This window comes from Mytilus edulis, chromosome 6, assembly GCF_963676685.1.
Source record: "Mytilus edulis chromosome 6, xbMytEdul2.2, whole genome shotgun sequence".
NCBI classification, from domain to species: domain Eukaryota; kingdom Metazoa; phylum Mollusca; class Bivalvia; order Mytilida; family Mytilidae; genus Mytilus; species Mytilus edulis.
This window is the reverse complement of record NC_092349.1, coordinates 15,629,821-15,644,420: the sequence shown is the minus strand read 5'-3', so window position 1 is coordinate 15,644,420 and position 14,600 is coordinate 15,629,821. Positions and strand designations below refer to the sequence as shown.

At 32.5% G+C, this 14,600-nt stretch overlaps 1 protein-coding gene across 1 annotated transcript; it reads right to left on the bottom strand.

Moving 5' to 3' along the window:
• Positions 1-3,558: 3,558 nt before the first annotated feature.
• Positions 3,559-13,987, bottom strand: LOC139525995 (uncharacterized). The gene is made up of 8 exons (XM_071321180.1): positions 13,894-13,987; positions 12,638-12,705; positions 11,988-12,113; positions 10,504-10,622; positions 9,061-9,148; positions 7,725-7,835; positions 6,429-6,553; positions 3,559-3,624 (listed from the first exon to the last, which is right to left on the bottom strand). Exons 2-8 carry the CDS (start codon positions 12,699-12,701, stop codon positions 3,610-3,612), a joined length of 648 nt encoding a protein of 215 aa, XP_071177281.1. The 5' UTR covers positions 12,702-12,705; positions 13,894-13,987; the 3' UTR covers positions 3,559-3,609.
• Positions 13,988-14,600: the final 613 nt, after the last annotated feature.

Genomic DNA, 14,600 nt, shown 5'->3' with positions numbered 1-14,600 from the left:
CTTTGTCTAATATGTTCTCCCTATTTATTTGTGTTGTAGTCCTGTAATATTATGTTGTCATTTTAATGTTATATTTAACATTGCCATTAAAGTGCGAGGTTTGGTATGCCACAAAACCAGGTTCAACCCACAATTTTTTCTTTAAAAATGTCCTGTACCAATTCAGGAATATGGCCATTGTTATATTATAGTTCGTTTCTGTGTGTGTTACATTTTAACGTTGTGTTTCCGTTGTGTTGTTTGATTTCTCTGATATTTGAGTGTGAATTCACATTACTTTAAGAAGTGTCACAGTACTTATTATCCCAAATTCATGTATTTGTTTTTGATGTTATATTTGTTATTCTCATCGGATTTTGACTAATGCTAAGTCCGTTTCTGTGTGGGTTACATTTTAATGCTATGTCGATGTTCTCCTCTTATATTTAATGCGTTTCACTCAGTTTAAGTTTGTTATCCCATTTTTTCCCCCATGGATTTACAAGTTTTGAACAGCAGTAGGCTACTGTTACCTTTACCTACACACTCTTAACGAATACTATGAGTCAATCATAATTGGTTCAGAACAGCACACCATTACACAAACAATTGGCTCCAAGAGGATCCTATTAGATTTATCCAATGCAGAACCAACGATGTCGAGTCAATCATTTCAATGGCAAATCCTCCTGCTGCCACATTTATGACTCCAATTATGACAAACTCGTCAGTTCCTTGAGCTCTACATGCTTGCAAAATAGCGAGCTGACTCCACTGACGATCAATACCAGGGATTGGCAGAGGAAATGAAAGGAGCGTAGAAACAGCAAGAACATGCTGATGCACGAGACAGGAGCCGAAGCTAACAACTCCCAAAAATGTAAATATTCCATCAAAGAGGAGTAATAACTTGGAGGGCGTTTATTTACCAATAAAACTGACTGCCAGTAGACGACAATGGGAAAACAACAAAAAAATGTGTGTAGGATCTGTGATTGCCTGGCCGATGTTGCCTTTGGGTACGCTCACAGGGTAAACATAGAGAGAAACCCAGTAACTATCAACAAAGCGTTAAAACAATTAAAAAAACTCAAATGGCGATACATGAATTAAAAATTACCAATATGCCAATCGGCAAGTCTTCTTTGTTAATGGCGCAGTATCACCGACCGATAAAGGGAATATGAGCAGTCCTTATAAAAATGAGATGAGTAACCACGTTTAAATTGTCACAAAACTATGTGATGTTATGATTTCAACTGATCAGCATAACATTGGATTGGCTTATGAATATAACCTTCGTCCTTCTGATTAATATGAACCTGGAAGACTACCAGATCAATAGAAGATCACCTGATCAATATAAAAGCTGTAGATCACCAGATAGAAATACATCCAAGTTTAATACATATCGACAAACATCACCTCCTTCAAGCTAGAGATCTTATAGTCCTTAAGGACAATAGTCAGCATCTCCACGGAGAAACTCAAAAAATCTTGGCTATTGTAGGCAACGTTCACCTTCACCTGGACACAGAACAAATTAAAGCGTACTCAAATAACGGAGTCTTTACACAACAATGAGTCGGGCCAGCAGGCCAACGCTCGGCTCCCAAGTCTTTTTGCAACACAACATCACCTAATGACTAAACCGAACAGTGGTCTACGTCCTCGTTCGATATTTCATCAAACGAACCATTTAAATCGCCTATCAGTACGAGGCACTCTATATGACCACAGTTTTAGCATGATTATGGATACTGCTGCAATGATAACATCAGTGAATTACAAAAGTAATTCTAGAAGATATTGAAGATTAGGATACCGAAATGCTTCGTGGATTGGGTGAACAGGGGGTTAATAGGAATATTACAAAGAACACCTCTCTCAACATTGAAAGAGTAACATACAATAGGATGTGTGAAAAGCGCCGTTAACGGACGATGTAATACACGGGCTTGATATTTTGGACACAATGGAGGCAAGGAAACATCAGATTACTCCCACACTCACCATCAACAACACAGTGATAAATACGGCATTTGTTAACGGTGGAGGTGAGATTTCAACTCAGCAAGTTCCGCCAAACACTGTAATGACTGTTACCATTTAAACTAATAAAAAAAACCGACAAGTTACATATTGCTCTCGCAGAAAGTTGAAAAAGAAAAGAGTTGTCCTCAACAATTTCCAATAATAGCAGTTATTATATCTGCCTAAAGAAAGGTACACATATTGGTTACATATAATAATCTACCTATATGGTGGGTACGACAGGTGAAAACTCGATAAGTGACGTAAGACATGGTATTGCAGAGACACGAGATAAGGTGCCCTCAACACTGTCTCAAAGTTCACACAAGTAAATTTTAAACATGCCACCACATTTAACCAACCTATAGCAACGATCAATTGACTTAATTCAACCTATTCCATTCCAACCATTACAACTGAAAGCTATTACAGAACAATTACATTAATATTTTACATATTGATTAACATTTCGATTTTTACTTTTTCTTTTTTTTATATGCAGCCATATTTTTAAATGTATGCTTTCTAAAAAAAAACTGTTTTATCTATATTTTGAAATGTATTGAAAACAAATTTAAGAAGACAAAGACTTTATAAAAAACATTACCTTTATATCCGAAATTATATAGAATACCTTGCAGACAGAACAATCTTGATATTTATAACGTTCAGCATTAAAATTTGGAGAATTAAATTATTTTGATATTGTAAACTTTTGCAATACACAATTTCACTATAACAAACATATTTGTATTGTATTATTCAAAATGAAAATTTAGAAATTATTATTTATATATGATGATACTTATTTTCTAAATAATAGATTTTTTTAATTTTTTTTTTGGAACAGCCACATGTTAGAGGGTTCGTGAATTGTTTTAAGTCAAGGTCCTATACTGTAGTTTTGATGTAACTGTAGGATACAATAGGAACAGACTTAGTTAGTAACATGGCGGAATTAGAAAATTCAGCTCCCTGAAATGTCGAACACTGCTGATGCTCATTGCATCAATTCCTTAATCATGTTAATTGTAAACTAAATAGGGATGATTTACTTTTTTCATCATGTAAAGGTTTCGATCTGACTGGTTTAAAAAGACAGAACTAAAGAGCTACACCACAAATTATACTGTATATTGGAGAACACTTATTTTTGAATCCTTTGTCAAGTGTGTAGCCTCTCGGACATTTTTGAAAATAAACATGCAGTGCATAGTTCTCATGTTGTATAAGCCTAGCGGAGTATGAACATGTAAAAGACTGTCATCAAAGCTCACAAGGAAAATCTACATAAAGAAGACTTTTTCAATATTACTCATTTGACATTATCATTGCAACCATATGTCATTGCAATACCTAGTTCCCTTATTTAGACATTTTCTCTAAATTGTCGGAAAAGAGTACGTAGTATTAGGGCGGTAGGAAGAGGAGCGAAAGATATGAGAGGTGCAGTCAAACTCATCGATCGGAAATAAAGTAACAACGGAATTGTTAATTTTGCATTGGTATATTTCATTTCTATTTTATTTTACAAGAAAGGAAAAATCTGCTTCAAAGATTTTATTACATCAAGTACTGCAATGGCATATATCCTCTCTACGGACAGACTCTCTGAAAAGACAATACTATAAATCAACAGACACATTAAAATAACTACTATCTGATTTAAAAATGGAGATCACATGATATGTTTAAATTGTATACATTGAAAAATATTTGTCAACAATTGATTCTGTGCGCTATTGCTCACTAATAATACTCCTGCCTGTCAACCAATAAAGCTATAAATATTTTACTTTTTGTGGTTTGAAATCAGCAAGTTGCATAAACCTAAGAGGAGTACAGGTTTGATTTCAAATACGATTTTTTTATCATTTTTTTGAAAAAAAATCGATTCCCTTAATCCAAGCCAAGACAAAAAGTTATTCTTGAAATCGGTGCGTAATCAACGATTATTGACCTCGTTAGGCAAAGATGTCATTTTGCACATAGGTGTTAATAATTTCATATTTAAAACAGAGTATCAATACAAAGGAGGTTAAGCAATTTTTCAAAACTTTAAAAAGATATACAGTTTCAAAAAATGCGTATGTATTGGCATACACTTGCATGTAATAGAATAATGCTGGAGTTTTATTGGATGAGAGAAATAGTATTTTTCAATTATTTCCTATATATTGAGATATTTTTTATCTGTTGGTGTATTTTTAACTAGAGGCTCTTAGGAGCCTGTGTCGCTCACCTTGGTCTATGTGAATATTAAACAAAGGATGCAGATGAATTCATGACAAAATTGTGTTTTGGTGATGGTGATGTGTTTGTACATCTTACTTTACTGAACATTCTTGCTGCTTACAATTATCTTTATCTATAATGAACTTGGCCCAGTAGTTTCAGAGGAGAAGATTTTTGTAATAAAATTAACGGTAAAAGATTACTTAGATTTACAAAAATGGTTAAAAATTGACTATAAAGGGCAATAACTCCTAAAACTGACCATTTCGTCATGTTGACTTATTTGTTGATCTTACTTTGCCGACATTTATTGCTTTTTACAGTTTATCTCTATCTATAATAACATTCAAGATCATAACAAAAAAACAGCATAATCAACTCAACAACGGGTTGTCTGATTCATCTGAAAATTTCAGGACAGATAGATCTTGACCTGATAAAGAATTTTACTTCATGTCAGATATGCTTTAAATGCTTTGGTTTTTGAGTTACAAATTTTACCACTATGTTCTATTTTTAGACGCGGCAGCGATCTTGGTCAGTTAGCCGGGTTATCGGACACATTTTTTAAACTTGATACCGAAATGATGATTGTGGCCAAGTTTGATTTAATTTGGCCTAGTAGTTTCAGAGGAGAAGATTTTTGTAAAAGATCACTGAGATTTACGAAAAATGGTTAAAAACTGACTATAAAGGGCAATAACTCCTAAAGGGGTAAACCGACCATTTCAGTCATGTTGACTTATTTGTAAATCTTACTTTGTTGAACATTATTGCTGTTTACAGTTTATCTCTATCTATAACAATATTCAAGATACTAACCAAAAACAGCAAAATTTCCTTAAAAATACCAATTTAGGGGCAGCAACCCAACAACGGGTTGTCTGATTCATCTGAAAATTTCAGGGCACATAGATTTTGACCTTTAAACAATTTTACCCCCCATGTCAGATTTGCTCTAAATGCTTTGGTTTTTGAAATATAAGCCAAAACTGCATTCTACCCCTATGTTCTATTTTTAGCAATGGCGGCCATCTTGGTAGGTTAGCCGGGTCATCGGACACATTTTCCAAACTTGATACCCTAATGATGATTGTGGCCAAGTTTGGTTTAATTTGGCCCAGAAGTTTCAGAGGAGAAGATTTTTGTAAAAATTATGACGACGGACGACGACAGACGACGGACGACGACAGACGACGGACGCAGAGTGATGGGAAAAGCTCACTTGGCCCTTCGGGCCAGGTGAGCTTACAATGGATTTCAACGTGCCGGGGGTTACTGGCCAAAAAATACCACGGCAGATGGGAAATACCAAAACTCAAAATAACGCGACTTCCAAAGACCTCCGGAAGACTTTTCATAGAGCATGTAGAATACATGTTTACAATAATGAAATGGAGAATGGTAATGGGGTATGTGTCAAAGATTGAGAATGGTAATGGTGTATGTGTCAAAGATTGAGAATGGTAATGGGGTATGTGTCATAGAATATACATTCCGACCAAAGAGCAGACAACAGCAGACGGCCATTAATCAGTCTTAAATTAACATTCCGTTAAATTGGATACAAAGAACATTTGGTAGAATTGAAGTAATTTTATCATGTTTACAAGTGGCATCTGTCAAAAATACCAGTATCGAGGTAAATCATTTTTCATTTAACGAACGGCTTTAGAAATTTGCTCTTAAGGTGGTACCCAACACTTCAACTAAAATTAATTTGGCTCGTTTAATTTTCTTAAAATTTTGACAAAGTATTTACTTTGACCCTTTTACAAAAATATAAAAATTTCAAAAATTTTGAACCAACCGTTTTGTCAGAAATATTACACTGGTTATATAGCAATTTGACAACCACCAATTTTGATCATTGAGAAGCTTAATATTCCTTTTACAACACAACGTAATTAAAGCGTTTAGCTGACTTTACAGAGTTATCTCCCTGTAGTGTTAGGTACCACCTTAACCAGGGTTATTTAGCAAATACCACTTATACGAATGAAAGTACCAAAACATTATTTTTAAACAAAACATAATATATGTGTATCGAATACCAGGCGGTTGTAACCTATCTGTGACATGTACTGAAGCTTTCATGAGAATGTTGAAGTTATATATTAATATTTTGAAGGAAATTTAATATATTTACAATTAAAGGCTAAACGAAGGAGTATACTTACTCGTTCATACTCGCATATGTAACGATAAGAAAAAAAACTGATCGAACTGGTCCAAAACCACAAACGTCGAACACTGTTATACTGTATCGTCACATAGGGCTCGATATCACCAAATGGAAAACCGTCTGAAATAATGAACCGAATATTTGTTACGTATTAAAAAAAAACAAGAAGGACAATTTCAAGTGACAGACAATCTTGCGCAACCCTCCTATAAAATTTACAAAAACCCAGCTTCAATGTGTACTCTACCTCGTCTTGTGGAAGATCTATCTGCTTCTAGTTTCGTATTCTCATAAATAAATTGTTCCTTACTGTTATTCTAGAGGCACTGTTATATTCGAATATTTTTTCCACAATAGTTGAAAAAATATATCTGTCCACAAAAGTCACCGATATCTATTCAAGTGTCATTAAACCCGATTCTTTCTCCAATAACTTTCTTTCGAATTTCAAAAAAAATAATTGTATTCCCTAAAAATTATAATATTTGATTTGCTATGTTTAACCTCAAATAATTCTTATTTAAAAACATATTCTGGAATGTAATGTCAATGAAAGGTACCTATCTAGTTTAAATAATATAAAAAAAGATGTGGTATGATTGCCAATGAAACTGTCCACTAGAGACCAAAATGACACAGACATTAACAACTATAGGTCACCGTACGGCCTTTAACGATTAGCAAGGCCCATACCGCATAGTCAGCTATAAAAGGCCCCAATTTGTCTTTGGTATATTTTTGTTATTTTATTAAATGAGCTCACGACTATAATGTATTTTAAAGCGACACATCGATAGATTAAACTACATTGACAGCAGTGTTAATGCTGCAATTGATTGCACTAATCATAACAATTGTCTTTTTCAAAACCATTTATTGAATTAAATCATATTAAGATTGTATAACAAAAACCATGCGAAATTGAATTTCAACCTGTTAGTCGAAAAAAACGTTATTGCTGGTCAGTTTGAACAAAGGTTTACTTTTACAAATTTTGACATGGATGGAGAGTTGTGTCTCATTGGCACTCATATTACATCTTCTTATTGAAATTGACAACGCCATGAAAAAAAAAGAAATTTAACTAAAAGAAAACAGCAGTAAACGAAACACAACATTTAAAGACTAGCGGTGATATCAAATGCTCTGGAAGTGTAAGAACATTCAGCACAAATAGTGCCCACCGTCGGTACTGTTCTACATTTATTCTTTTTTGTGTTGTATGTTTACTGTCTCATCAACGTATCGTTTATATAATGCTAATGAATTATCCAAAATGAGTCAAATTTACCTGATCCAAATGGGAGAAGATCTTTTGAAAATGGACCATTTTCTTTGTAAAATGTATAGGTCCCATCTCCGTCTCTATCGTTTGCACCAGTCCATAAAATAAATATATTTGCTGTAAAATGAATTAAATGTAAAATTAAAAAATCAGTAGAATAAAAATACAGTATGAACATAAATATCAACTCAAATGAATTAAAAAAAAAGACCTTACAACTTGAAACAATTTATTACTTAGCGAAACTGATTGGAAACAACTCCCGTATTATTGGCCAGAATTTTTCAAAGAAACAAGATAAATTGATACTGTTGAGGTTTAAGGGAACAAAAAGAATAAGTTCAAACGATGTTAACTGTTATGGTGCGTAATCGTATTGGTACAAATCTAAAAAAAATGTTTGCCGATATAAGAATTAGTTTAGTAAATATAGAAAATATATATATAAAATGAACATAACAAATGTGATTTTTATTCATCATTTACTAAGTTAAATGTGTTTATAAAGTCGCCTTCGTAGCTCATTAAATTACCGTTTTTTGACATCCGGGTGGAAATACACAATTGTTTTTACGCCATGTTCAATGTAGAGAACAACGTACCGAATCTACACAATCAAAGACTAGGTATTTTCTTGAGTGAGTTTATTAAAGCAAGAAAGTGTTTTTTTGTTCGCTGCTCTTTCCTTTACTTATCTATCTAACAATGCACCTCAAATATTTGGAAGGACGTCGTTTTGTAACTTGACTATTTCGTACCTCTGCAACTTCCTACTCGAAATTATCATTGAGTACCCAGGTTCAATATTGGCCGTTTCAGAATCTTAAGCATCATGGGTAAGTTCATTGTTCGTACTCCAAAGTGAAAACGACTTACGTCATTGGTTAAATTTCCATTGTTTATAACGTTTTAAACCAATCAAAACGCTTTGGTGTACGCTTTTGAAAATATTACCCAGGATGCATAAGATTCTGAAACGGCGAATTATGTAGTATCTCATAGGTAAATAAATGTAAATTTTTGCTTATCATATATATTTTTAAATTAATGACATTGTGTTCGAACATCGTTAATTGACGAAAACTGAAAAAGGGAAGGATTGTCCATACTACCCAATTGTAAGTTTTGAAATGCTTTTATATTTAATGTTTTAATATTGTTACATTTATCGAAATATATTTGAGATCATTTTGATTTGAAATAAAAATATATTTAACACAGATGAAATACTTCTAAGCATTATAACATTTCTAAAGAGTTATAATTGGTTGAATTAGGCAATACATAGAAACTTTGATATAATTTTTCATCTAAACAAAATTATTGTATATTCTCAACTTACGATGAATAAATTCCTGGTAAACATAATTGGCTTCTTTTTCCGTGTTCGGTCTCCACAGGTAGGCACCTGGTGTACTGGCACAAATCGACTGCAATTAATTAGTAAGATTACATTCATATTCTTTTGTATATTTCGTTCAATGAATTTGTTTGTTTATAGTACTGTGGTTTCATTAATATTTGTTGAATACCAAGTTTTGTTGATTTCGTGGGAACAGATGAACCACGAAATAAAATATTAACCAATGACACATTTTTAATAGACTTTATGATGACGTCAGCAAAAAATCCAAACTCAGTATCCACGAATATGTAAGTTTTTCTGTATCCACGACAATAAACGAATATACAGTAGATAATATATTTTTTTAAGCTGAGGTTAGAGGGTCAATACTAGCCAGCGTTAAGCCCAGACAGTATTGTTAAAAGTTTAAGCATTATACTTCATATTTGTTTTTGATTTTTTTGTTTTTGGTAAATAGACAGTTTTTTCATCTACATATGACTCCCATATCGTGATAGCAGTAGACTTTTATCATATAACGGACTTTTATCTCCCGGTTTATATTTTTTCGACAGGTTTCAACTGTGGTAGGATACCCTGGTACACATGTATAATCGGTGCAAGTTTTGGGGAAAGTTTACTGTTTCCCGCGTATTAAGTCGTGTATAGAAAGCATTTAACAGAAAACTTTTCCTCAAAATTGTGCAGATTGATATCTTTGTTCTTGCTTGACAGAGTATCAGAATGTTCTTACACAGAGAACGTAACTTATAGAAAGACAATAACAATCAAAACCAAGGAACATTCACATCAACAGTTATAGATAATAATTAAGAAACAACACCAACTCCACTAAAAACCGAAACTAAAATCAGGTGATCCGGAAGGGTAGGCATTTCCTGCACCGTATTCAGGAGTTAAAAGTCGGTAATATGAAAATAGTCTTTTTGCAGTCAGTAAACCACCAAAATTCATTCAGGTTTTAATTGTGCTATTATTCTTTAATCAAATTATCATTGTTGACTCAGATTAAATGGTGTTCAACTGATTTCGGCTTCGTTCAACATCACGAAAGCGTCACATATCTATGATGAGTTTATTTACAAAGTTTTTTTATGTATGAAAATTGTCTTTTTATCCAAAATTAACCAGACCTTTATCAACGAACTGTGTAAATTAAACATAGAAACAACACCAATACCATGATCATTAAAAAACTAATAAAATCGGGTTTGAAAGTCGTCATTCTTCGTATAATAAATCTGGTTATCTTTCGTTATACTTATAATGCAATGATAACGTAGTAAATTACCCAAGTCAGGGATTAAAACAGACTTCTATAGTCTCACTTGGTAAAAACAACAAAGATACCTTTATTGTAATCTCTTATTAGTTTTATTTTCTGCCTACAGATTAATAGTGATTTATAAACATTCTCACCATAGCTTCCTCCCACGGTTTACTGTCACCATATAAATAACAACTAGTACTACTGTCTTGGTTTGGTAACAGCCTGTAACCCTCTGGGCAAGTTTCTGGAACACATTGCGGTTTTAAAACTGAAAACATATGGATTAAATTTAATCCAAAGTTGCAATTAAAACACAAAAAGAAAAAGCGATGGCATATAGAAAATAACGTAATGAATGAACCACTATGATCAAATACATAACGCCACTATAACATTAACGGTACAAATATTTTTGCACCAGATTCGCAATTCGATAGTTAATGTCTCGTCAGAGATGTTCAATTCAAATAAAGACAACAGTAGTATACAACTATAAATGAAAACATAAACCTTATTTTAAACATGAAGAGCTGTGAACCAAAAAAGGGGAAAAGAAAGTATAACCAAAGCCCGACAAAGAACTGGTGCTGTGCATGCGGTAAATATATTTATTCATTGTGAATAATACGAATATACATGCTATATGTATATAGAAGATACAGTTATTTCTTTGATTAAGAAGATTTGGAATAATTGCAAATAAAACAACTCTTCAAAATAAACCACATTGTTGTGCCTGAACATTTTTATCTTACACAGCAGTTAATTATAGCAAAAAACTAACACTGAACATAGGGAAGAAAAAAAAAAAAAAGAAAAAATAACAAAGGAAATATAAACAACAAAAAAGAATAGAAGAACAAAAAAAAAACGAAAAGGAAAAAAAAAGAAGAAAGGCCTATACTTACATTACAAGTAAATATCAAATTCATTGTAAAAGGGAACGTACTATGTAAAGTGCACAATTATAAAATGTGTTACTGTAAATTTAGAAATTAGTACGTGTATACATTTTATGATTGTATTATTTTAGACTAAATGTTCGTTGACATTATCGTGGTTTTGCATAAGTCTGTATTCAAACTTATATAAGATCGGTCATTCTTTGAAATTTTAATTAAGTAGTATCAAACGCATAATAATGATTTTCAGAGTATGTTAAAACTGTACAGCTGACGTAATGCATTTTTGTCTTTATTTATTGTATATTAATCGTCGTTTTTATTGAAAGTAAGTCGACATTCATTTATGTATATAACAATGATTGCAAAATAATCACATGTAAACATATAAATATATATTCCCAAGTGTGTACTATGCAGACGTAAAGTCAAAACATAATCAGACAAAGACAATCAGAAAATTTTTTCTGCAAATTGTAACAAAAAAATATTCAAGGACAAAGCTGAAACAACTTTCATTTATTTCTTTTTCTTTGACTGGAATTTCACAAATATGATATTTTAAGTATAAACATGTCATATTTAGATGTTTTGTCTTTGTTGAGCACAAAATATTTCAGGATAGGGAATGAATAACTGTTCCATGTTTCTTTTTCCCCCCAAAAATTAACTATCTCTGTCTATTAAATTCTTTGCATGTCATTCGATGCTTGATTTATTTGTTTACTTACATTTGCAACATGGTCGTTCATTGCAGCATTTTCCGGTATACGTCCATTCAGACCCGAATGACTGATTACATGGAACACCTTTTTTTCCACAGGTACCGTTGGAGGCGTTGCATATTCCAGAAAGAACTGAATTGTACAGTAATCCAATACACTATAGCATGATTTACTTTGATATATACATTAACATTACACTATAGGAATATAGATATAAAGTCATTTATATTGTTGTTGCGTTTTGATTTTTCATAAAAAGAATTTACTAAATTTCCTCGAGATACTTGTTACACTGCTTAGAAGTTTTACAAATCGTTCTTCCTAAATGCAGATTTTTTTTATTGTTCTTATGTCAACCTAGGAAAGTAGTGTTGGACAGTTTTGCACAGCTCTGTAGCTCACCAAAGTACTAATATTATCGTAATAACTGGACGGGATTTACTCCAAATTACTATAAAAACAAATGGTTGATAATTGTGGTAACACGATTGAATAATTGTAACATAAAAAGGTTATAACTCTGTTTGTCTCATTTGAATCTCGTATGCAGAACGTTTGATCAGAGTGAAATGATCGTTACTTTTTAAATCATGAGAAAGTCTAGCAAGTCAATCTTTAATCTTATCTACATTATTTTAAAGGCAAAGAATACTTACTGCCGCCATTTGACACACCAATTGTGCAAAAGATGAAAACAATCAAACAACAATACTTCATCATACTTCTGAAATGAAAACTCGTCTATATCAATCTTATATTCCGAGTAATTTAGAAATAAACTAATTATCGATACAGGATTGAAGTTTATATTTGCACCAGACGCGCGTTTCGTCTACAGATATGGCATTATGAAGAAAGCACCGTTAACTTGTAGTAAGTGCAGTGAGCATGTAAGCATTAAATGCTATATTTTGATGACTGATTTCAAGTTCCAAAAACATGTAACAGTTGTTAAACCAAATTCCTTATTTACCAATAGAAGGGTTTGGATGATGCATTCAAGCACTTTTAGGTTGTAAGCATTGTAGTGGTTTACAGGTTTTTGTCAAAGTATCTTGATAGCGAGCATCACTTTTCATGTGTTAAAATCGGAAGTGGGTAATCGAACTGTCAAAAATAAAAGTTTCCGGAGTTATTTGTGTTAGGGATTCGTTTTGATTTGTTGGTTTCAAATTTTATTCTTTGTGCTTTCTATTTTGAATGCCATTGCTGTAAGAATTACAGTGACCGTCATATTTATCAAAAACGTGTTTGAAATTTAACATTTTATATTCAGTCCAGTTTAAGGTAAAAGAAACATCCGAAAATTATCAAATTTGGTACGACTTCTTGTTAAATAAAACGTAATTACTTGTCTCTTATAATGTAATATGAAGAAAAGTATATGTTGTGCAATATCAACATATAAACTTCAGAGAAGTTGTTCTGTAACAGAAATATAACAGAACCCGAATAGTGCTTGACAATGGACTAGCTAGTTCAGAATATATTATATTTGTTACTAGGCTGTAAACAACAAAGCCATATGTCGTAGGCTAACGTAGCTGATTTTATATTTCAGTACTCTTTAATATGACCTAGTCATCGTTTTAAAACGATTTTTCATCGCTAGTAAAGTTTGTATTTTTATTCTTACACACTTGACGTTTTGCTGAGCTGAAATTTGTCTGATGGAATACTCTGTTATAGTGAATCCTGTTTAAACCGAACCTCTTCGTAATTTAAGATTTTGTTCGGTTTTGGCCGATGTTCGGTTTTATCAGATTCACAACGCGGTGTTTGCTTTATACTGCAGGTTTTAGGTTTAAACATGATTCGGTTTAATCAGTTTCCCCTTTATTACCTTTCAAATTGTATTGAAAAAAATCAAATAACTTGAATATTGTTTGTACGAAAATAATTGAAAACTTACCGCAATGTGAAATAGCAGAGTCGGAGAAAGAAAGATGATTTTTGAAATTCAGTGGCTACTTAAATAGTAAGTTATATAAAAGTACGTGGTGAATGATCTGCGTGGTTTAAAACATCGATTAGTAACACATGTTGTTTTTCTGTCTCAATATTGAATGAATAAGCAAATATTGTTAAACGTGTTACTAGCTTTAACTGTCACTAAAGTATTTTCTATTCCTTATGGAAATTGTTACTTAATCAGCAAATAGTAAAATAAAATAAAAACCAGAACTCAGAGGAAATTCAACGGAAAGGCTCTAGTCAAATGACAAATTCAAAAGCTCAAACATATCAAATAACTGGATAACATCTGTCATATTCGTGACTTGGTACAGGCATTTTGTATTAAAAGAAATAATGGATTAAGCCTGGTTTTATAGCTAGCTAAACCAGTTGATTGTATGAAAGTCGAATCCAATTTAATCACTTTGACCACAATGTGTGAACAAAACAAACATACACAACAGGCAAAAAAATGAAAAAAATAGGGATACAGCAGTTAACATTGTGCTACAATTATAATTACCACAAAAACAAACTAAGATGTAACAAAAAAGCACAAAAAAATAGCCAGACTCGTCTTTACTCTCAAAACGACACACCCAGGGCTCTCAAATTCAAGGAGGTGAAATGTCAAATTGAACTTGTGGAATAAACCAAAGCCGC

Coding starts and splice junctions, on each gene's coding strand:
- LOC139525995 (XM_071321180.1), bottom strand. CDS start 12,701: ATGATGAAGTATTGTTGTTTGATTGTTTTCATCTTTTGCACAATTGGT. Junction 12,114..12,637: donor TGGTGTGTCAAATGGCGGCA/GTAAGTATTCTT, acceptor TGTACAATTCAG/TTCTTTCTGGAATATGCAAC. Junction 9,149..10,503: donor AACCGTGGGAGGAAGCTATG/GTGAGAATGTTT, acceptor AATTAATTGCAG/TCGATTTGTGCCAGTACACC.